Genomic DNA, 22566 nt, shown 5'->3' on the forward strand with positions numbered 1-22566 from the left:
ATAATTGTAAGAATAGTCCTCCTTTTGGTTTAAGTAAACTCACTTCTGGGAATCTGTCCAAAGGAAATAATCCAAAATGCAGATATTTTTGTTTGGTGGTAGACAAGATAGTCTTGGTAGATTTATTCACATTATTTATCATCTAAAACAGGGGTCTCAAACTCGCGGCCCGCCCACCAATTTTGTGCAGCCCGCAGACTAATCAAACTTCGTGGATTAGTCTGCGGGACAGTCTGCGGGCCGCACAAAATTGGTGGGCGGGCCGCATGCGGCCCGCGGGCCCGAGTTTAAGACCCCTGATCTAAAAGGATCCATTATTATTGAAATGGTTATTAGGTGATGGTGTATCTATTTTAAAATATTAAGTAGTTATTAAAAAGGAATTAGGAATAATAGTGGAGATGTTCATCATACAATGTGTAGAAAAAGAGTATCAAGATATGTTTGTGCTTTAATGTAATTCTTATCAAAATCCCAGCAAAGTTTTCTGCAGGAGTAGACAAGCTTATTCTAAAATTTATGCGGAAAGGCACAGGCCCCAGGATAGCTTAACTCTTGAATAGGAAGCACTAGAATGGAATGACTCTACCCGATGCTAAGACTATATAGCTGTAGGAATCAGGACAGTGTAGTGCAGCAGAGGAAAACACACAGGGATCAATGGAACACAACAGAGCGCCCAGAAATACATCCACACAGATATGCCCAACCAGTTCATCAGAGCAGCGGAAGCCGGCGCGTGGAAGAAGGCTAGCTCCCCCGCCCAGCAAACGGTGCCGGAGCGCTGGACAGTGAAGGCAGAACGGGCACCTCAACTGACACCTCATGCCTTACACAAAAACGAACTCAAAATGAATATGGATGTAGGTGTAAAATGTAAAACTGAAGCTTTTAGGAAAATTGGGAGAAACTCTTAGTGATTTGGAGCTAGACACAGAGTGCTTAGCCTTGACCAAAAAAAAAAAAAAAAAAAAAAGGCACGATCTCTAAAAGGAAAACTTGATAAATTGAACCTTATCAAAATTTAAAACTTTTGGTCTAGGAAAAGCTCTGTTAAGAGAATAAACAAGCAAACTACAAAGTAGAGAAAAAAATATTTACCAACCACGTATCTAACAAAGGATTAGTATGTAGAATATATGCAGAACTCTCAAAATTGAACAGCAAAACTCCCCAATCAGCCTACTTAGACAACAGGCAAGAGATCTGAACAGCCATTTTACCAAAGAGGCTATACAGATGGCAAAGAAGCACATGAAAAGATGTTCGACCTCATCAGCCATGAGGAAATGCAAATTAAAACCACAGTGAGCTATCAGTACACACCTATTAGAAGGGTTAAAAAAATAGTAACTGTCGGAAATGCTGGTGAGACCACGAGAAACTGGATCACTCAGCATTGCTGGTGGGCCTGTAGACAGGTACACCTGCTCTGCAATCCAGTTAGGCAGCTTCTCGTAAAATAAACATGCATTATCATGGGACGCAACAGTTGCACTCCTGAGCATTTATCCCAGAGAAGTGAAAACTGGGTTTATACAAAAACCTGCACACACACACATGTTCAAAGCCTCTTTATTCATAATTTCCAGGAAGTGAAAACAACTCAGACGTCCTTCACCAAGTGAGTGGTTAAGGAAACAGTGCTACATTCATACCATGGAACATTTTTTAGCAATAAAATAAATGAGTTATTGATACACAACAACAATTTCCAGGGGAACTATGCCGAGTGGAAAACAACACCAGTCCCAAGGTTACATATATTGTGATTTTATTTATATGGCACTTTCTAAATGACAAAATTCTAGGAATGAAGGACGGGTTAATGGTTGCCAGGGATGTGGGGAAGAGGTGATACATGGGAGGGGAGAGGGCATGGTTATAAATGGTAAAGGGGATCCTTCTAGTGACGGAACTGTTCACTAGCTTAATAGTGGTGATGGATACACAGACCCACACATATGACAAAGTTGCCTAGAATTAAATACACACACACACACACACACAAATGAGTACAAAGAAACTGGGGAAGTCCGCATAGAATCAGTGGGTTGAATCAATGTCAATATCTCACTTGTGATGTTGTATATTGTTTACAAAATGGTACCATCAGAAAAAACTGGGTAAAGGGTATTTCCTGCGACTTCCTGAGAATCTTCTAATTATCTCAAAATAAAAATTTAATTGCAAATATATGTATGTAGATGTATGCATTTAAAAGACTAGAAGGGAGTCATGTGTTAAAATAGTTATAACTATCAAGTGGGACATTGAACATCTTGTTTTTCTATCTTTACTTTGATTTATTCTCCAGAATTTTCCTAGTATACATGTTAGTTTTGTAAAGAGGAAAAAATGATTTTTTTTATTAAAAAAGTACACTGCCAAGTACAACAGTTTATAGTACAATTTATAGTTTATTCTGAAATGATCTTCTTATTGCTTCTCTTATTCCCTGAGTATAAAGATAGAGCAAGCACACGGACACACACTACCACACATACACACCCATGCACATGCACGGACACACAAAATTACAATCTGCTCAAGAAAACATAGGTTGCGACTCAGTGTTCAAAGTTTAACATCAGTAATTTGCAGCTGAAGTTACAATAAATGGTCGTTAGCCTTGAGGGACATTTGACCTGCCCCCAGGTCTGTGAAGTTGGATGCCCAATGCAGCTTCTGGTTATGATTCACAGCCTAAGTCTAGTGTAGAGATAGGAGGTGCATCCTGATGGATGATACAAAAGACAGACAGAAAAAATCATGAGAAAGTCACTATGGGGACATACTCTCCCCTCTCCACCCCATCCTTTGGTGCAGACATAATTCAAAGAACTCAGAGCATATGATTGGTAGGAATCAAATAAATTCATAGTATGGGAACAGTGCTCAGGAGCCTATAAAATATTCAACTTCTACTTCCCCTTAGAAAAGGTATCCAGCTAGTGTTAATATTTTAGAAATACTAGAAGGTAGAAGAGTAAGTCATTATTCATCACTAGCACCTCCATGGTACTAAAATTAAATAATGGATTTTTTTTTAAAGACAGAATTGCTAGAGTTGTGGAACTATAAAAAATATTTCTCTCTGAGGAAAGTTGCATTTTTTGCTCTTATCTTTTCTTCTCCTCTTGAGAACATTTTGATTTACTTCCGCGATAAGCTTATAACAACTCAGGAACTTGGGAGGCGGGATGAGCTAGCCTGGGAAGGTGGAGGTTTACGGCAGCTGACAAATGAGCCTGGGTAAATTCGTTTGGCTTCAAGTCAGAAAGCACCAGGACGGTGCATGCATTTATTTTCCACCATGTAGCATATCTATTTGTACATATGGGCCAGGGCCCTGGGCCCTGTAATAACCCACTGTGCTGCGTGGACTGGGGGTCTGAGCAGCTGAAGGAGCTCTGCGAAGAAGACCCACCTCCCTCTTTGTAATCCAGTCAGTGCCTTGAAGCCACCAGCCCCGCTCCTCAAGGAGGCGTCTGGTTGAGTTGTGAGTAATTGAACAGCTGGGACCTGGCATCAGCTCATCCCCCAGAGTTCTGGATTGACTCAGCTAGTCTTAGAGGTTTTCATATCTGGCCCTGTCCCCGACCTAGCTGTGGAACCCAGTTGGACAAATGCCTTCACCTTACTGAGTCTCATGTTTCCCATCTTGGAAGTAGGAATAATAGTCAATACCTGGCAAAATGTACATAAAGCTTTGGCACTGTACCTGACATTTGCAGACATCTCAGTGAAAGCAGTTATTCCATAGGGTGCAACTTGAAGGTTTTATAAAGTCCTCTTAATTATGAAATTACTCTTTTTGATATGGACATATTATGTTTAGATGTACTCAGATCACCGTTAGCATTTATTGGGTGCCTACTGTGTGGAGCCACTGTACTCTGTACTTAGCAGGAACACGGCTCGGGTTTGTTATCCTCCTGTGACTGAAGAGGGAACTGATACTTGTAAGGGTGGAAAGATTTGTTTAAGGTCAAAGACCAAGGACATGTTAGAGCCAGAGTACAAACTAACCTAGAAACCATTTTCCAAACCGTTGCACTGCCGGAGCAGGGGTGATAGATCTTGCTCGGCACCCAGAGAAATGGAGGTACAGGGAATGAAAGAGAAGCCCTGCCCAGGTGATGGGGAGAAAGTGGCTGAGCCGAAGTTAAACAGAGCTCCCCGGACAGCACTCCATCCCTCACCTGCATGCAGCGCTGGCTGATCCATACATACGTGTCTGGGGTGGCTCCGGGCTTCCAACGTAAGGACTCATAGCAGCTGGGAGTGCAGACCCACCTCAGAGTTTTATCTCCTGCTCATATCTGTGGCTTCTTAACCAGACAGCAGATTGAGCCCGGACCCCTCAGGGCCAGCCTTCTCCATCACCAGACCGCCAAAGCCATTGGCTAAAGCTCCTCCACCTCAGGACATTGTCCTCCTTTAGAGCTGAAGTCTGTTCAGTAACACATACACTGATTTTTCTGAAAGAGCAAAACTAAGCCAATCTCTCCTTCTGTAGGACTTCAGGTGATACCAAAGCGCTGCCTCCTGCCCCATTCTTCTACATTTCCAATCACTTGTCTTAAGTGGCTTCACTGTGTCCATCTTTTACAGAACATACCACCTTGATGCTTTTTCTCACTTGTGTGCTTCCTCCTGGCTTCCTGCCTCACATGGCCTCTACCCACCTTTGGATGCCAGGGGAAGAACGCACCACATACCCTACTCTGTTTAGGAATAATCCCCTACCAGGCACTTACTGGGAGGTCACGCTTACCCATGGCTGCTTTAGAGGATTCATTATCTTAACCCAGAAGAACTTCATGACCATACATATCCCCCACCAAGATCCTTTCATTTATTGAGCACCTTCTGAAATGCTTTGCTAAAGCTTTTATTGGGTCCATTTGCATAATCCTCTCTTATTAGGCCTCCCTTGGAAAAGCAATATTTCGGCAGCCATAAACTTCGGGAGAAGAAAGCTGTTTACCCAAGTTGATCCATCACATCCATGGGCCTATTAATTTTCAAGGCATGTGCTGCTGATTCTTAAAAGTAGATGTCTAATTGGGATCATTTAATTAGGAGAGCCACTCAAAATGACTATTGGGAGGATACCAGAATGTCTTCCAGAACTTAAGCCCAAGAAGCAGAGCTGGTCCTTACCAGAAATTGATAAGCCATCTTGAAACCAAAGTAGCTGTGCCTGATCATTGATTTGTGTCTGTATTTTCTTTCCTTTCATATTACGTGGTCTCCCAGTTCAGCTTCTCTTTACATAGCTTCTTTATTTATTTGTCTACTGTGCACCATGCACTGTTCACAGCAAAGGGGAAAACAAATCTCTGCTAATATGGAACATAGAATTGAATGGGAAATAGAGATAACAAACAGATAATCATGTCAGGTGATGATGGGTTCTATGAAGAGAAACAAAACAGGGTAATGGACATAGGGGATACTGTTGGAAGGGAAGCCACTATTTTTTTTAAATAAGGTGGTCAGAGCAGCCCTCTCTGAAGAGATGGTTGTGATTTGAGAATGGAGGGACAGTGAAGGAATGAGACATACAGATATCCAGCTTGTAATATCCTGGGGGATTAAAGCCATCTAACCAGATACCACAGGGAAAGGGATTGTGATACTTTTGTGGAAAAGTGTGAGTTGGAGACAGAGCCTGAGACATGAGATTTAGTAGTGTCGGAGAGGATCACTGACCAGCTGCACAGTGGTAACATCACTTTAGCATGAACTGGCTTCACATACAGGTAAGTATATCAGTTTTCCCAATAGACTGTTCTTCATCAAAGTCCATACTTAACCACCCAAAGGGCCTCCACAAAACAGTGGACTTGTCTTTCAAGCCAACAAAGCCCTCAGCTAACTGACTAAGTTCCTACCTGTCCCAATCCCAGGCTTCCCTAAGAGACTATCTGATTGGCCAGGCTCACCTTTCCAAAGGGAGCCTCTGAGTCAGAAGAGGAGGGTAACCCGGGACTGAAGCAAGGGTGGGACCAAACATTGCACTTTGGTGGAAATGGCATCAAAGCAGGATGAGGGGGTCTGTGTGAGAACACCACGACAGGGGAGGCTGGAGACAGAGGCAGGGAACGGGCTCCAGGGAGCCTTGAGTGCGTTGCTGAGGGAGCCTGAGTTTCTCCTGGCAGGGGTGGCGTGGGCGGCCCTGGAAAGGTTTTAATCAGGAGTGATGCAGTTGTGAGAGGTGGTAGCTGCTTCTGGGAATGCGGAACCTGAAAGCCAGGCACAGGCCCTTCCATCTGCGCTGCGTGCAAGGCAGAATAGGATGTCAGGCTTTCAGTCGGAAATGATTGAAATTTTATTTATGTTTAACACTGCTTGTGTTTTCAAGCATCAGACTTAACATTAAAATTTGTACTGAATTATAAGAATAATAAGAATAAGCACTGCAACTCTCAGTGAAAGGGCAGCCAACATGCATTTCCAGGGAGAAATTGTTCAATTGTTCGTGTTTATTACTTCCAAATGGGAATAGCTCCAGGTTCATAATGCTGATTTTGTTACATTGCTTTCTCTGAACTGTGGTTCAGATGAGTACATAAATATTTGGTTTAATATTTCTTTGGGTACCATAAAAATCTGAGCTGATGGAAGGGAGAGGAGCAGAGCAATGGCGAGCAGGAAAGTTTGGCAAGTTAGTAAGAGATTAAGTGTGTGTACTTCAACGGTGCCCAAGGGCATGATTAATTTCTTATCCTTTTAGATGGCAGAAGGCATGCAGAAAAGTCCAAATTACACCATTACTGTGACAAAGCTTAGAGGGTGTGAGAAGGTAAAGATGTTCCTGCCAAGAATTTAATGTGCGGAGGGAGCAGGTGGTCCCTTGGATACGGAAAAATCTGGAGATGGAGATTTGTAAGTCCCTAATCTTGGCTCTGCTGCTAACGTAGGCCTGAGATGGACATCTGTCCTCCAGTGTTCCTGGGGTGGGCACGTCACCAGGAGGCCAGACCGAGAACACTTTCAGCCATGCCAGGGGTTGGTGCTTTGTGGATTCTACTGCTGGGATATTCCCCCTCATCCCGGCATACATCAGTCGGTTGGCCATACAGAATAGGGGTGAAGGCTGTGACTTCATAGAGTTTCTTGAACTACGAGCCATTGAGGGCTGTGAGTACTCTTGGCCTCCTAAAGGGTCAATAAATATCTTGAATGGAAGAAAAGAATGTTTTAGAAGAAATTGCATTCATGACGGCAATGTCGCATTGAAAGTTATGGGGGAGAAACTGAGTGGATGGTGGCATCATTTTGGTATACGTCATTAACAGACATAAACCAAGTCCCCACCGTAATGACAGCAGTCTGCCAGTTATGTATGTATTTAAATGTACAGAATCATACAGAATTTGTCCTTTTGTGACTGGTTTATTTCACATACTATAATATCCTCAAGGTTAATCCTTACTGTAGCATGTCCAAATACCTTTTATTTTTCAGGGTGAATAACTTCCATTCTCCCATTGTACGGATATCCCCTATTTGTTTATCCATTCATCCATCAATGGACACTTAGCTTGCTTTCACCTTTTTTGGCTATTGTGAATAATGCTTCAGAACATCTACTTTTTTCTATGTATCAGTGGATCATTTAGTAAAAATGATATTACACTTAGCCACTAATAAATTTTTAAACTCAACAAAAGAAATTTTATAAGCCACACTATTTTATAATACATTGGTGATAAACAATTAAAACATTGTCAATACTTGGAAATTAAGAAATACTCTCATAGAAAGAAATCCTAAAGCCTAGAAAAAATAACCAAAAATATTATAAACTGTCAGAAAACAATGCACAAAACCAAAGACCCAACAATTAACATTGAATCCTATGAAACTCAGCTTAAGCTGTGCATAGGAATAATCTTAAATGTCATTGTTACAAAAGAGGAAAAGCAAATCGGATAGTGGGTGCAGGTCTGCCCTCATCTTGCATAACGAATTTGACTTTTCTTCCCGAGTACACCATCCTGCTCTCAACCTTAGTAACCTCCCTGGGCCAATGGCAACCACCTGAACTGGGCGGTGAGCGCTCCAGCCCTAACCAGAATGCGAACCTCCGGTCTATGCAGTGGGTGTTTAGCTGTCGTCCTCCTGCAGGGGATTGCCAGGGCCACTGGTTCAGTGTTTCCACCCCAGGGTACTGGGACTCTTGGCACTGGATTGTCCTTAGTTCCCCTTGTTAGTTTACCTGTGATTGAAAGTAGTTTGACCAGCATGAAGGATAGAGAACAATGTGGATCTAACAGCTGTCCGAACTGCTGAATGGCTAAATATGTTCAAGTTCAAAGGCATGTCAAGGGCTGAATGACATCACGGCTGAGAATTAATTAATGCTTCGAGATCACTTAGAAAACCAACCTAATGATAGAGCACATGCCTTCTAATAACTACAGGTGATGGCAATAAGCGGGTTATTTTCCTATTTAACAGAGTAGAAAACATCTTCTAAATTAGCACACACATCAATCTTAATCATTTCTCATACGTGTTTACAAGTTATTTTTTACTGAGTAAGTCAGGGGCATAGGCTCATTTCATGACACCACAAATATTCTAAGGGTGAAAGAAGAACAGTGTGGTCCCTACCTCCGTCCCCAAAGACCTGTACTGTTCACAGGTGGCTTGTGTCCTTTGCTGATCCTGGGGGAGAGGTCTTCTTTTCCAGTTTTTCATTCTTCTGATCATACGCAAGAGCCGTCTTCTGTAATACAGTCTTCTATCCTTTGAAAATAAGTTTCTCCCGATTTTCTAAAGGGGAGAATTAGAGGCATCAACGTAGCAGGATGTGGCAGGGAAGAGATGCAAGTGTATTTGTGTTGGAACCGCTTTGCAAAGTGAGCAAAATATTTACTTGGAGAGTCTTCACCTGAAGGGACTTTGCAGAGTATAGGGACAGGGAAAAGTCTAAGCTCCTTTGTGTCTCTGAAGCATTAGCACTGCCTGGGAAGTTAAGTTTGGGGATTTGTAAAAAGAGAAATAAAAAGATACCGCTGTTGCACAGGTAAAGTGACTGCATTTAAAAAAAAAAGGGTTGTACAATAGACCTTGTTTTTCACTTAATTTGTGAGTTTATGAGCACTTTATGATCACATAAAATATGCAAATAAAGTCAAACTTCTTCACTAAAAGCTTTAATCAAGTGTCTTTATATTTCAAACACAAAAAAATGTTAAAGGGAATGAGAAATAAATAGCCCAAGGGACATTTGCCACCACAAGAAGGAGGCCATCTGCTCTCTGAGCTTTGATAGGCCTCACTGGTGAACAGGAGTGAGCCCAGGAAAGGAGGTCCGGTCTCCACAGAGTGGGCAGAGGGGTCTGGAGAGGCTCCGGTGAGCAGGAATCCCTGGCACTGTGTCCAGAAAGGCAGGGATGGTCTCCAGCAGACAGGATGGGGGCTGGAATCCAGAGACCTGCGGCCGAAGGAAACCTGTGTTTGGTTGTGGCAAAAAGCTGGAGATGTAGAAGCAGGTGGAAGCCCATCAAGGAGGGCCCCTGGGATTGTACCCTGGGAACTGTTGAAACACGTATTCTGGGGACTGTCTTGGTCAGATTTGAGCTGGCATGTTAGATTAACCATAATTGGGACAGGAGAGAGGAAGAGAGAGAGATCAGAAATATAGAGGCCAGTTTGTTTACTTATTCAGTAAGCAAATATTTATTGGAAGCTTACTGTGTTCAATGCACTGTTCTAGGAGCTGAAAATAAAACAGTCAAAAACCTCTGGTGGCATCTGAGTTAGGGCTCAGACACTGGACATCAGCAGAAGGCAGGGCCCTGCCACACAGACTGTGGCATTTTGATATATTAAAATACATTTTCCATAGTGGGGGGGGTACTGATGTCAGTACAATTAAGGAAAAGCCTGAACCCACACAGAGGCACCAAAATAGACAATTAAAAACCACATTGACTAAAGGCAGCGTGAGGCTTTGGGTTGGATTTTGGATGAGAAAAAGGACAGAAGTAAAAAAAACTGGTAAAATCTGAATCCACGAAATCTGGAGGTTAGTTAATAGTCATGTATTCATGTTAATTTTTCACTTGTGACCAACTTTCCATGGTAATGCAAGATGCTAAGGGGAAACTGGCTACCAAAGTACATGGGAACTCTACGACTTTGGCAATGTTTCTATAAATGTAAAATTATTTCCCCAGAAATTGAGGAAACACATTGAATAGAAAAAAAATACATAGAATAATTTATACAGAATGATCCTATTTATGTAAGAACATTTAAAATTGCTATATATTATTCATGAGTGCATACGTATATATGTAAATTCATAGAATACCTTAACAACATGGATAAGCTGGGAGCAATAGTTACTGGCCGCTGAGAAAGGAGGTGGGAACAGGGCTTAGTCTGGGTTCCCAGGGGCCTCGGCTTTGTCCATGATGTGGCGCATTCTGTAAGAATCTGCAGCGAGAGAACGCCCTTTGAAACTCAAATCCAACAGTCATTGCCTGTGCCAGGCCTCGGGATTTCCCACCCCTTCCTGGGTGCGGAGGGCTCTGGTCCCAGCTGTGCCAAGCCACAGACACAGCTGGGCTGTGGCCACCCCCAGGGGGATCTGGGAAAGCCACAGACACAACTGGCTAGGCCACCCCCAAGGGGATCTGGGAAGATGCTCTACCCAGGTATGCAGCACGACTCCCATTTACATTCCCACAGTCCAAGTTCTTCCTCCTCATTATTTTTTTATTTCAACTTAGAAAATAAAGAAAAATCCCACTGTGAAAAGCAGGACCGAATTACAGAGAGTAATAGGAAAGACCAGCTCATTGTAAAGCCCCCGCTATGCGGTAGAATGGGTGTTAACAGCTGCTGCAGAAGCAGAGACTGGTACAAGATGTGTTCTGGCCAGAAGGAGTGCGCGGGACTTCTTACACTGTCACACTCAACAACAAAAGGACCATAGCCCTGGGGGGCATGGCTGTGAAGCAGCACCTGGACAGTGTTCAGGAGTTTAACACAGTTTAAGAGGGGGCATCCGGAAACCCACCTGCCTTGCATGGAATAGCTTTGACGTGTGCCGAGCTCCTCCTGGGGTTTGCGGCCACTGCATACCTCCTATATCCCGGCTCGGTGAGGCGGCCATGGGCCGGGGTCCCTCCGAAAGCCCACCGAGGAACCAAGAAGTCGGAGAGGCTGTGGGTGATTTCAAAATCTAAACTGAGCCCAACGCCCATCTTTTCCCTGGAGAGAGACTCCCTCTCAGATGCTTAATTCTCCAAGGTTCCTTCAAGGTCTGGGAGGCCTTTGATACATGTAAAGATGTTGGACTTGGAGAAATACTAATTCTGGGCCCTGGCCAGTTGGCTCAGCGGTAGAGCGTCGGCCTGGCGTGCGGGGGACCCGGGTTCGATTCCCGGCCAGGGCACATAGGAGAAGCGCCCATCTGCTTCTCCCCCCCCTCCTTCCTCTCTGTCTCTCTCTTCCCCTCCCGCAGCCAAGGCTCCATTGGAGCAAAGATGGCCCGGGCGCTGGGGATGGCTCCTTGGCCGCTGCCCCAGGCGCTAGAGTGGCTCTGGTCGCGGCAGAGCGATGTCCCGGAGGGGCAGAGCATCGCCCCCTGGTGGGCAGAGCATCGCCCCTGGTGGGCGTGCCGGGTGGATCCCGGTCGGGCGCATGCGGGAGTCTGTCTGACTGTCTCTCCCCGTTTCCAGCTTCAGAAAAGTACAAAAAAAAAAAAAAAAAAAGACTAATTCTGCTTTACTCCTCTGTTCTGGAAAGCAGCTTTACAAAAGACTTCCTAATAGTGTTACATGTTTAAAATAGGTCGGGGAAGAAGGCAGCAAATAGACCCAGCCTGTTGTCAGCAGAAGGGTCCACACAGTAGCGGTGGAGGTCAGTGCCGGTTATCATGAGTGTGGATGGTGATACTACCCATCTCAGTCAGCAGTCCTCGAGATGGGGTGTGCGACAGAATCATCCAGAAGGCTTGTTAAAGCAGACTGCCAGGCCCCATCTCCTGAGTTTCTGATTCAGGAGGTCAGGGTAGAGCCTGAGAATGTGCATTTCTATCAAGTTCCCAGGTGATGCCCAAGATGGTCCAGGGGAATGAGACCATTGTTCTAGGAAGAATGAGGCCCTTCCCTTCCCTGTGCTGGGGACACATAAGGCCCATCAGTCTGGGGACACTGTACCTGATGTGGCCAAGTAACATTACTCCACAGAGGATACAGCTCCGAGAACAGGAGGCGGGTTCAACAGATGTGTTAAAAGCCAAGCCTTTAAAAATAAAATTGAGAAAGAGAGAACCACAGTGCCAAGCAGAGGTGTTTGCAGTGAGGACTTGCCCTGCCTGGGGAATAAGTCACTTAGGACGCTAGTTCAACAGAGTCCTCTCTGCAACACCCTACTTCTGTGAGTCAAGTGGGTCAAGCTGTGCAAGAGGGAGCGAGGAAGGAAGTCGGACTTGACCCTGACAGCAGGAGGAAAGGAGCCCCAAGAAAACCTCGGAGTCTAGAGTTCAGCTTTCTGTGCCGAGTGCCAGGTGGGAAAATGGGAAGGTGGCAATATTCGCCCCAAGAGAGCTTTCGGAACTGTCCCACCAGAGAGTCTGGGATGCTGTTCTCACAATCGTTTTTGAGCGGGGAAGGGTCAAGAAGGGAGAACAGTGCAGAGGCTCCTCCGGACAGGTCCTCACCAATGGGCCATGTCTGGTAGGTGGAGGGGCCAGAGCCCACTGTTGGGGAGCACGCAGCTCCAGAGCTCCTTCCTGCAGGTGTCCCGGGTTTACTTCCCAGTAGGCTGTCCTGCTTAATGTGGCCTTTCGCAGAGGACCTACCTCCCACGTGTGCTTAGGGGAACGAGAGAAAAGGCTTTAATCCATATTTGGGCCTACGTGGTAAGAAGGGGAGGACGTGATGGTGAATATGGAGGTGCAAAGAAGAACAGCCTGCCTGCTTCTCTGCCCCTTCCCGCAGTGAGTCTGTGTCCAGAGCACTTTTTCTCTCAGACCAGAGAGGTTTGTGAAGAGGAGGTTTGTACTCTTAGGGATTCTCCTGAAATATTATGGCTAAGATGCTTTTGGTGCCTGTTAGCAGCGCTGTCATAGTTTTGTTACGGTTGTTACTATTAACATTGCAGTCATTAGCTACGACATATTTATGGAGCCCCTTCAATGTCTCTGGAACTGTACTTGGCACACACTATCTCCTTAAATCCCCACCAACCCTGGAGAATGAGTAGTGTTATCCACATCCTACAGATGAGGAAATCAAGAGCCAAAGAGGCAACGTACCATGTCCAAGGTCACACAGTTGATCATTAGGCAAGGTAGGACTGGGACATATGTTTGTCTGAACAGTGGTGCTCTTCATTAAACAGATACTGGCCTTGGATCCTGCTATGTTCCAGGGACTGTGCCAGGCACTGTGATCCAGTGGTGAGCCCAATATGCTGAGGCTGTTGACCTCATGGAGCTTGCAAGCAGGGGAGAGTGGGTTGAGTGGAGAATGTCAGTTGGGTTAAATCAAGTCAAGCAATGACTAGTAATTCTGTTCATCAGAAGATATTTCATACTTTAATTTTAGTCTTGTTTTGGATATTTTCTATAATGTTAAAATGAAAACAGAGGTAATTGGTTTTTAATCAAAACTCTTAGTGTATTTTATTAAAGAAAATTTTAAATCAGGGAAACACCATATTGCCTGGTAAAACTCAACTGCCATGGCAGAGAAACCTTGCCGTGAAGGTCATGCTGCCTTAGGCACCACTGCCACCTGGTGGCATCCATTGGAATTGCAGGCTTGGTGACCACAGACCTGGCCAGGTGGGAGGGAGGTCAATTCTACTAGAAGGCATATTTCCTGTACAGGCTGCCCAATCCCTCCAGGTTGAGTTGACTAAATTTCAGTAGGTGCTGTTCATTTGTAAATGGTTGCACCTGGCTCAGTATCAGCTTTTTAAATCTGGTATGTGTGGAATGTCTATTGTGTTCCTAACTTTTAAATTGCTGTTACAATCAAATTAATGCTTGCAGATATTGATGAGAAAGTGACATGAGATATGGATGACTACTTGGGCAAACTCTAGAACCAATTTTTACAAATAATTTCTCTTTAGTTGGACACCTTCAAATGCCATAAACAAAACGAAATCGAATTCGGTTCCTAATGACCTCTCAACCTCACCTCTACTCAAACCATACAAGTGACATAGTTCCTGAAATTTTCTAGCCTCTTCCTCACATGTCTGCTGCTTCTTGTCTGCCCTATTCTCTCTGCCTGGATATACCTCTTCCCTCTTCATCTTCCGAATTTATTCTTCAAGAGTCAAAGCCAGGCTAACAACCTACAGGGAATTATCTTCAAGCAAGTTCAGAAATGACAGTGTTGCAGAGCAATATCTCTGGAAAAAGGGACGATGGGTTCTGAATCCCATCTCCGTCTAAGAGCTGTGCCCATGGCAGCTTACCTCATCTCCGTGTCTCGGTGGTTTCACCCATCGAGTGTGAATAATAATGTCCCCCGCCCCCAGCACTGTTATGAGAGTTTTTAAAAATGTGTATGAAATGCTTGCCCAGCACTGTGCTTAGTACCTGGTAGAACCAGTGCAGCAGGTGAAGATAGATATAAACGCCTAGCACCTCAGTCAGTGCCTGCCCCGTGCAGGATTGTTGAACAAATGTTGCTGCTGTTGTTTTCTCCATTGCTTATTTGGTCTTGCTTGCAGGGAAAAAAAAAAAAGTGTTTCTGAGGAGTTAAAAATAATATAAATGTCCAACCTTGAACTTGCTGGAGTTATTTCCCTCCTAGATCCATCACTATGTGTCATCCCAGTGCTGGTGAGCTTCCCCGGCGGTAAGCTGCAAAGATTTGCGTATTAGGATGAAAGGTGTTAAGCATGATGCTATTTTTGGTGATGCTGCTTTACTCGGTTCATCGGGCACCTTTGTGTTAGCACCTGTGATTAGTGAATTGGTCACCGAGGTACACGTGTCACATGTTCTCTTTGTGCGCCAGCGTCTTAAGTGTTACTCTGTTTCCCTGACCAGGTAGTCGATAGCGACAGACCGGAAGGGTCCAAGTTCCGGCTCACTGGGAAGGGTGTGGATCAAGAGCCTAAAGGAATTTTCAGAATCAATGAGAACACCGGTAGCGTCTCCGTGACACGGACCTTGGACAGAGAAACGATTGCTACTTATCAAGTGAGTACCTTTCAAGTGCCCATCCTGCATGAAGAGCGGTGGCTGTCAAAGAATGTTTTCTTCCCACTGAGCTCAGCATTTCCGTGCTTCATCAGACCCAGGGCTGTGCGCCTGTAAGTGTATCCCTGTGGCATCTGAGTGGTGTGGAAGCCCGCCAGGGCAACGGCGGGGCCCCTGGCTCATCAGAGAAGCCTTCCCATCCTCCTGCCTAAGATTTTGGGCACTGGGAAGGCAAGATGAGGGGTCCTGGGGGGATCTCAGAGGCAATCAGAACCCTTAGGGCAGCTATGCTTTCCACAAACCAGCTTGGTAATCAAGAACAATAAAAGGTGTCAACACTTGGATCTGAGAATTTTATCTTTAGAAATCTGTCCTAAGGAAGTAGGGAGAGATTTAGTTAGACTTTTATACAGCGATGATATTACAGGACATGATCCTTACATGGAATCAAGATATTTAGCAATAAGGTAGTTAAACTAGGTCACAGTTTTGTAAGGAAGTTGCGTACAACCATTTACAATATTTTGAGGAAGTTCTACTTACGTAGGAGAGACTTAAGACATTGAATGGAAATGGACACACAAACATATGTTATCCTCGTCACAGATAAAGTTTTTGTATATATCATGATGGATGTAGGTTTGTGAAGAAACATGATGCAAGAAAAATCAGACTGTTAATGGTTGGGTTTGGGAGTTACTGATATTTCATTTTAGTTTTTTTTCTACAATGTACTTAAATTACTTTTATATAGAATTAAAAGCTACTTGTGAAAGCATAGCATCAGGAGTCAATATCCATTCAGGATACAAAGACCAAAGCAGTTGTACCCAGATGTTGGGGTGAACAATATATCTCATCTAGGCTGGAGGTCAAGCCCATCCCTTTCCTACCTCCCCCCCCCCCAAATTTTGTGCTCATAGCCTACTCTGGACCCAAGCTGCTGAGAGTGGTAAGCTCATGCTTTGGTCAATGAGACAGAATTCCCAGCATTCTTCAGGAACAGCCTCCAGAGGATGCAGTGCACTGATGCGGGAATGAGACCTCGCCAACATCTGCTTTTGGCCTCCATGGCCCACCATACATACATTTCCCTGGGTGGGGGCAGGAGGTGGTGGCCAGTTACTGGCACCAGATATGGCATCTCTGGTTTTCTTGGTCAAAACACCACATAAGAGCACCCCAACTCCCCTTCAACAAAAATATCCATATTCTTCCTTCTCTGCAGACAGGGGTTTCAGAGACATTGCTTTGGAAAGTCAAGTGCTCAGGTTGGGAAACAAGTATACCCTCTGTCTCGTCTTCTCCGTCATCACCGTGAGCAGTGAGCTTGGGAAGACCATGTGAACGCTGGCCCTCAGGATCCTAGCCAGGAAATACAAATAACACTTGTCTATCTGCTCAACTGGCTTCTGTGAGTTTCAGCCAGGAGTTAGCAGGACGGCATTGGAGGCGTTAAAGAGGCACGATGGAATATTGCGGCATTCCCATCCTCCTGCAGACCTCACGCCAAGCAATGTGCTCGAGAATCCTGGGTCCAGGGAGGATGAGGATGCCTCCCAGATCTCCCTCCCAGAAGCTTTGCCAAAGGGCAGATGCTGTGAGCACCCATGGGGGAGTCCATCTGTCAGAGATTGCCAAAGGGGGAACAGTATGTCTTCAGTGTAGACCTGAGGCAAAGCTGGTTGTAATAGAAACTAAATATCGTGCCCTAGAAATTCCCCATCCGCTGGCCTTGATAGTAACCAGAGGGGACATGGCAGGTCTCAGTGTCCAGCTGCTGCAGGAGAAGCCAGCAGCAGGCCAGGGGTGGATGCCCTCTTCTCTTCCCACGCCGGTCATGGGAATACCCATTAATTGGCAGACACAGGGAGCTAGGGAGACAATACAGTTTATAATTGTGTAGCAGAGTGATGAAGAGGAAGAGCTCTGGCCCAGCCAAGTTCCATCCCAGGCTCAAGCACTGCTGTTTACAGAGCTGTGGCAACCTGCTTACCCATTCTGATCTTTCGATTCTCTTCCACAAAGGGAAGATAGCACTGTCACCTCTAAGGACTGTAAAAGATGAAATAAAATGATTTTGCAAAGTTTTAGTTGAGCAGATAGCAATAAATCATAGCTGCTCTTATTGATTTTTTTTTTAATAATTTTATTTTTTTAATGGGGTGACATCAATAAATCAGGATACATATATTCAAAGATAACAAGTCCAGGTTATCTTGTCGTTCAATTATGTTGCATACCCACCACCCAAAGTCAGATTGTCCTCCGTCACCCTCTATCTTGTTCTCTCTGTGCCCCTTCCCCTCCCCCTGTCCCTCTCCCATTCCCCCCTCCCCCCCGTAACCACCACACTCTTATCAATGTCTCTTAGTTTCACTATTATGTCCCACCTACGTATGGAATAATACAGTTCCTGGTTTTTTCTGATTTACTTATTTCGCTTCGTATCATGTTATCAAGATCCCACCATTTTGCTGTAAATGTTCCGATGTCATCATTTCTTATGGCTGAGTAGTATTCCATAGTGTATATGTGCCACATCTTCTTTATCCAGTCATCTATTGATGGGCTTTTTGGTTGTTTCCATGTCCTGGCCACTGTGAACAATGCTGCAATAAACATGGGGCTGCATGTGTCTTTACGTATCAATGTTTCTGAGTTTTGGGGATATATACCCAGTAGAGGAATTGCTGGGTCATAAGGTAGTTCTATTTTCAGTTTTTTGAGGAACCACCATACTTTCTTCCATAATGGTTGTACTACTTTACATTCCCACCAACAGTGGATGAGGGTTCCTTTTTCTCCACAGCCTCTCCAACATTTGCTATTACCTGACTTGCTAATAACAGCTAATCGAACAGGTGTGAGGTGGTATCTCATTGCCGTTTTGATTTGCATTTCTCTAATAGCTAAAGAAGATGAGCATCTTTTCATATAATCTGTTGGCCATTTGTATTTCTTCCTGGGAGAAGTGTCTGTTCATATCCTCTTCCCATTTTTTTATGGGATTGTTTGTTTTGTTGTTGTTGAGTTTTATGAGTTCTTTGTATATTTTGGATATTAGGCCCTTATCTGAACTGTTGTTTGAAAATATCATTTCCCATTTAGTTGGCTTTCTGTTTATTTTGTTATCAGTTTCTCTTGCTGAGCAAAAACTTCTTAGTCTGATGTAGTCCCATTCATTAATTTTTGCCTTCACTTCTCTTGCCATTGGAGTCAAATTCATAAAATGCTCTTTAAAACCCAGGTCCATGAGTTGAGTACCTATGTCTTCTTCTATGTACTTAATTGTTTCAGGTCTTATGTTTAGATCTTTGATCCATTTTGAGTTAATTTTTGTACAGGGGGAGAGACTGTAGTCCAGTTTCATTCTTTTGCATGTGGCTTTCCAGTTTTCCCAGCACCATTTATTGAAGAGGCTTTCTTTTCTCCATTGTGTGTTGTTGGCCCCTTTATCAAAAATTATTTGACTATATATATGTGGTTTTATTTCTGGACTTTCTATTCTGTTCCATTGGTCTGAGTGTCTATTTTTCTGCCAATACCATGCTGTTTTGATTGTCGTGGCCCTATAATAGAGTTTGAAGTCAGGTATTGTTATGCCCCCAGCTTCATTCTTTTTCTTTAGGATTGCTTTGGCTGTTCGGGGTTTTTTATAGTTCCATATAAATCTGATGATTTTTTGCTCTATTTCTTTAAAAAATGTCATTGGAAGTTTGATGGGAATTGCATTAAATTTGTATATTGCTTTGGGTAATATAGCCATCTTGATTATATTTATTCTTCCTAGCCAAGAACAAGGTATATTCTTCCATCTCATTATATCTTTTTCAATTTCCCTTAACAATGGTTTATAGTTTTCATTATATAAATCCTTTACATTCTTTGTTATGTTTATTCCTAAGTATTTTATTTTTTTTGTTGCAATCGTGAAGGGGATTATTCTTTTGAGTTCCTTCTCAGTTGTTTCATTGTTGGCATATAGAAAGGCTATTGACTTCTGTATGTTAATTTTGTATCCTGCGACCTTACTGTATTGGCTTATTGTTTCTAGTAGTCTTTTTGTGGATTCTTTGGGGTTTTCGATGTATAGGATCATATCATCTGCAAAAAGTGATACCTTTACTTCTTCTTTTCCGATATGGATGCCTTTTATTTCTTTGTCTTGTCTGATTGCTGTGGCGAGAACCTCTAGTACCACATTAAATAAGAGTGGAGAGAGTGGACAACCCTGTCTTGTTCCTGATTTAAGGGGGAAAGCCTTCAGTTTAGTGCCATTTAATATGATGTTAGCTGATGGTTTATCATATATGGCCTTTATCATGTTGAGATATTTTCCTTCTATACCCATTTTGTTGAGAGTCTTAAACATAAAATTGTGTTGTATTTTATTGAAAGCCTTTTCTGCATCTATTGATAAGATCATGTGGTTTTTGTTCTTTGTTTTGTTGATATGGTGTATTACATTAACCGTTTTACGTATGTTGAACCATCCTTGAGATTCTGGGATGAATCCCACTTGATCATGATGTATTATTTTTTTAATATGTTGTTGTATTCGATTTGCTAGTATTTTGTTTAGTATTTTAGCATCTGTATTCATTAGAGATATTGGTCTGTAGTTTTCTTTTTTTGTGCCATCCTTGCCTGGTTTTGGTATGAGGGTTATGTTGGCCTCATAAAATGTGTTTGGAAGTATTGCTTCTTCTTCAATTTTTTGGAAGACTTTGAGTAGAATAGGAACCAAGTCTTCTTTGAATGTTTGATAAAATTCGCTGGTATAGCCGTCAGGGCCTGGACTTTTATTTTTGGGGAGGTTTTTAATGGTTTTTTCTATTTCTTCTCTACTGATAGGTCTGTTTAGGCTTTCTGCTTCTTCTTGACTCAGTCTAGGAAGGTTGTATTTTTCTAGGAATTTATCCATTTCTTCTATTTAGTGGCATAAAGTTTTTCATAGTATTCTACAATAATTCTTTGTATATCTACGGTGTCCGTGGTGATTTCTCCTCTTTCATTTTGGATTTTGTTTATATGAGTTCTTTCTCTTTTTTCCTTGGTAAGTCTTGCCAAGGGTTTGTCAATTTTGTTGATCTTTTCAAAGAACCAGCTCCTTGTTCTATTAATTTTTTCTATAGTTTTTCTGTTCTCTAATTCATTTATTTCTGCTCTGATTTTTATTATCTCCTTTCTTCGGCTGGTTTTGGGTTGTCTTTGTTCTTCTTTTTCTAGTTCCTTAAGGTGAGAAGTTAAGTGGTTCACTTGGGCTCTCTCTTGTTTGTTCATATATGCCTGAAGCGATATGAACTTCCCTCTTATCACTGCTTTTGCTGCATCCCATAGATTCTGATATGTTGTATTGTCATTTTCATTAGTCTGTATATATCTTTTGATCTCTGCACTTATTTCTTCTTTGACCCATTCATTTTTTAAAAGTATGTTGTTTAGTTTCCACATTTTTGTGGGATTTTTTTCCTCTTTTTTGCAGTTGAATTCTAGTTTCAAGGCTTTATGATCAGAAAATATGCTTGGTACAACTTCAATTTTTCTGAATTTGCTGATGTTGTTTTTGTGGCCCAACATATGGTCAATTCTTGAGAATGATCCATGTACACTGGAGAAAAATGTATACTCAGTCACTTTGGGATGAAATGTCCTGTAGATGTCTATCATATCCAGGTGCTCTAGTGTTTTGTTTAAGGCCACTATGTCTTTGTTGATTCTCTGTTTGGATGACCGATCTAGAGCCGTCAGCGGTGTATTGAGGTCTCCAAGTATGATTGTATTTTTGTCAGTTTTTGTTTTAAGATCAATAAGTAGCTGTCTTATATATTTTGGTGCTCCTTGGTTTGGTGCATATATATTAAGAATTGTTATGTCTTCTTGATTCAGTGTCCCCTTAGCCATTATGAAATGGCCATTTTTGTCTCTGAGTACTTTTCCTGTCTTGTAGTCAGCATTATCCGATATGAGTATTGCTACACCTGCTTTTTTTTGGATGTTATTTGCTTGGAGTATTGTTTTCCAGCCTTTCACTTTGAATTTGTTTTTATCCTTGTTACTTAGATGAGTTTCCTGTAGGCAGCATACAGTTGGATTTTCTTTTTTAATCCATTCTGCTACTCTGTGCCTTTTTATTGGTGAGTTTAATCCGTTTACATTTAGTGTAATTATTGATACTTGTGAGTTCCCTATTGCCATTTTATATCTTGCTTTCTGTTAGTTTTGTGTCTTGTTTGATCCTTCTCTTTCATTTTTCTATCTTTTGTTTTTATTTGGTTGTATTCCATACATCTTTCCTCTGTTGCTATCTTTTTTATCTCATGTGCTTCTGTGGTGGTTTTTTCAATGGTGGTTACCTTTGAGTAATGAAAAGGGTCCCTACCCTGTTCATTGTAGCGAACTATTTTGTGAGTACTTTTGCACTCCATCGTCCTTTGCTACTGTTAATCTCCATCTTCTCCCCCTCTTTCTTTTTGTTGTTGTCACAGTTTAAATTTGGTTTTATTGTGTTCTTCTTGGAGCTTTTACTTGTGGCTCTGTTTTTTTTTGTTCTTTGTATCTGATTGGAGAACCCCCTTTAGTAATTCCTGGAGTGGGGGTTTTCTGATGATAAATTTTCTCATCTTTTCTGTATCTGTGAATGTTTTTATTTCTCCTTCGTATTTGAAGGATAGCTTTGATGGGTATAGTATTCGTGGCTGAAAGTTCCTCTCTTTCAGGACTTTAAATATTGGGGTCCACTCTCTTCTAGCTTGTAGAGTTTCTGCTGAGAAATCTGATGATAATCTAATGGGCCTTCCTTTATATGTTGTATTCTTCTTTTCCCTGGCTGCCTTGAGAATTTTTTCTTTGCTGTTTGTTTGTGCCAATTTCATTATGATATGCCTTGGAGTAGGTTTGTTGGGGTTAAGAAAACTCGGAGTTCTGTTTGCTTCTTGAACTTGAGGCTTTAGTTCTTTCCACAGGCTTGGGAAGTTCTCATCTATTATTTGTTTGAGTATGTTCTCCATTCCATTTTCTCTCTCTTCTCCCTCTGATATACCTATTATTCTTATGTTATTCTTTTTGATGGAGTCAGATAATTCTTGTAGGGCTATCTCATTTTTTTTAATTTTTGAGTCTCTTTCTTCTCTCTGTTGTGCCTCAAGTTGCTTGTCTTCTATTTCACTAATCCTCTCTTCTATCTGACCTGTTCTATTAGCTAAGCTTGTTACTTCGTTTTTCAGCTCGTGAATTGAGTTTTTCATCTCTGTTTGATTTGTTTTTATAGTTTCAATTTCTTTGGACATATATTCTTTGTGTTCATGGAGTTGTTTTCTGAGCTCCCTAAATTGCCTTTCTGTGTTTTCTTGTATATCTCG

The 22566-nt window shown here is 42.6% G+C and overlaps 1 protein-coding gene across 1 annotated transcript in view; it reads left to right on the forward strand.

Moving 5' to 3' along the window:
* The window catches only part of CDH13 (cadherin 13), a 1138640-nt gene that overhangs the window by 566741 nt on the left and 549333 nt on the right, over positions 1-22566 (forward strand). The window contains exon 5 of the mRNA XM_066242281.1: positions 15050-15202. Within this exon, the coding sequence (XP_066098378.1) occupies positions 15050-15202 (153 nt within the window). The remainder of the gene's footprint in view (positions 1-15049; positions 15203-22566) is intronic.

The sequence above is a fragment of the Saccopteryx bilineata genome, chromosome 9 (assembly GCF_036850765.1).
Source record: "Saccopteryx bilineata isolate mSacBil1 chromosome 9, mSacBil1_pri_phased_curated, whole genome shotgun sequence".
In the NCBI taxonomy this organism is placed as follows: Eukaryota; Metazoa; Chordata; class Mammalia; order Chiroptera; family Emballonuridae; genus Saccopteryx; species Saccopteryx bilineata.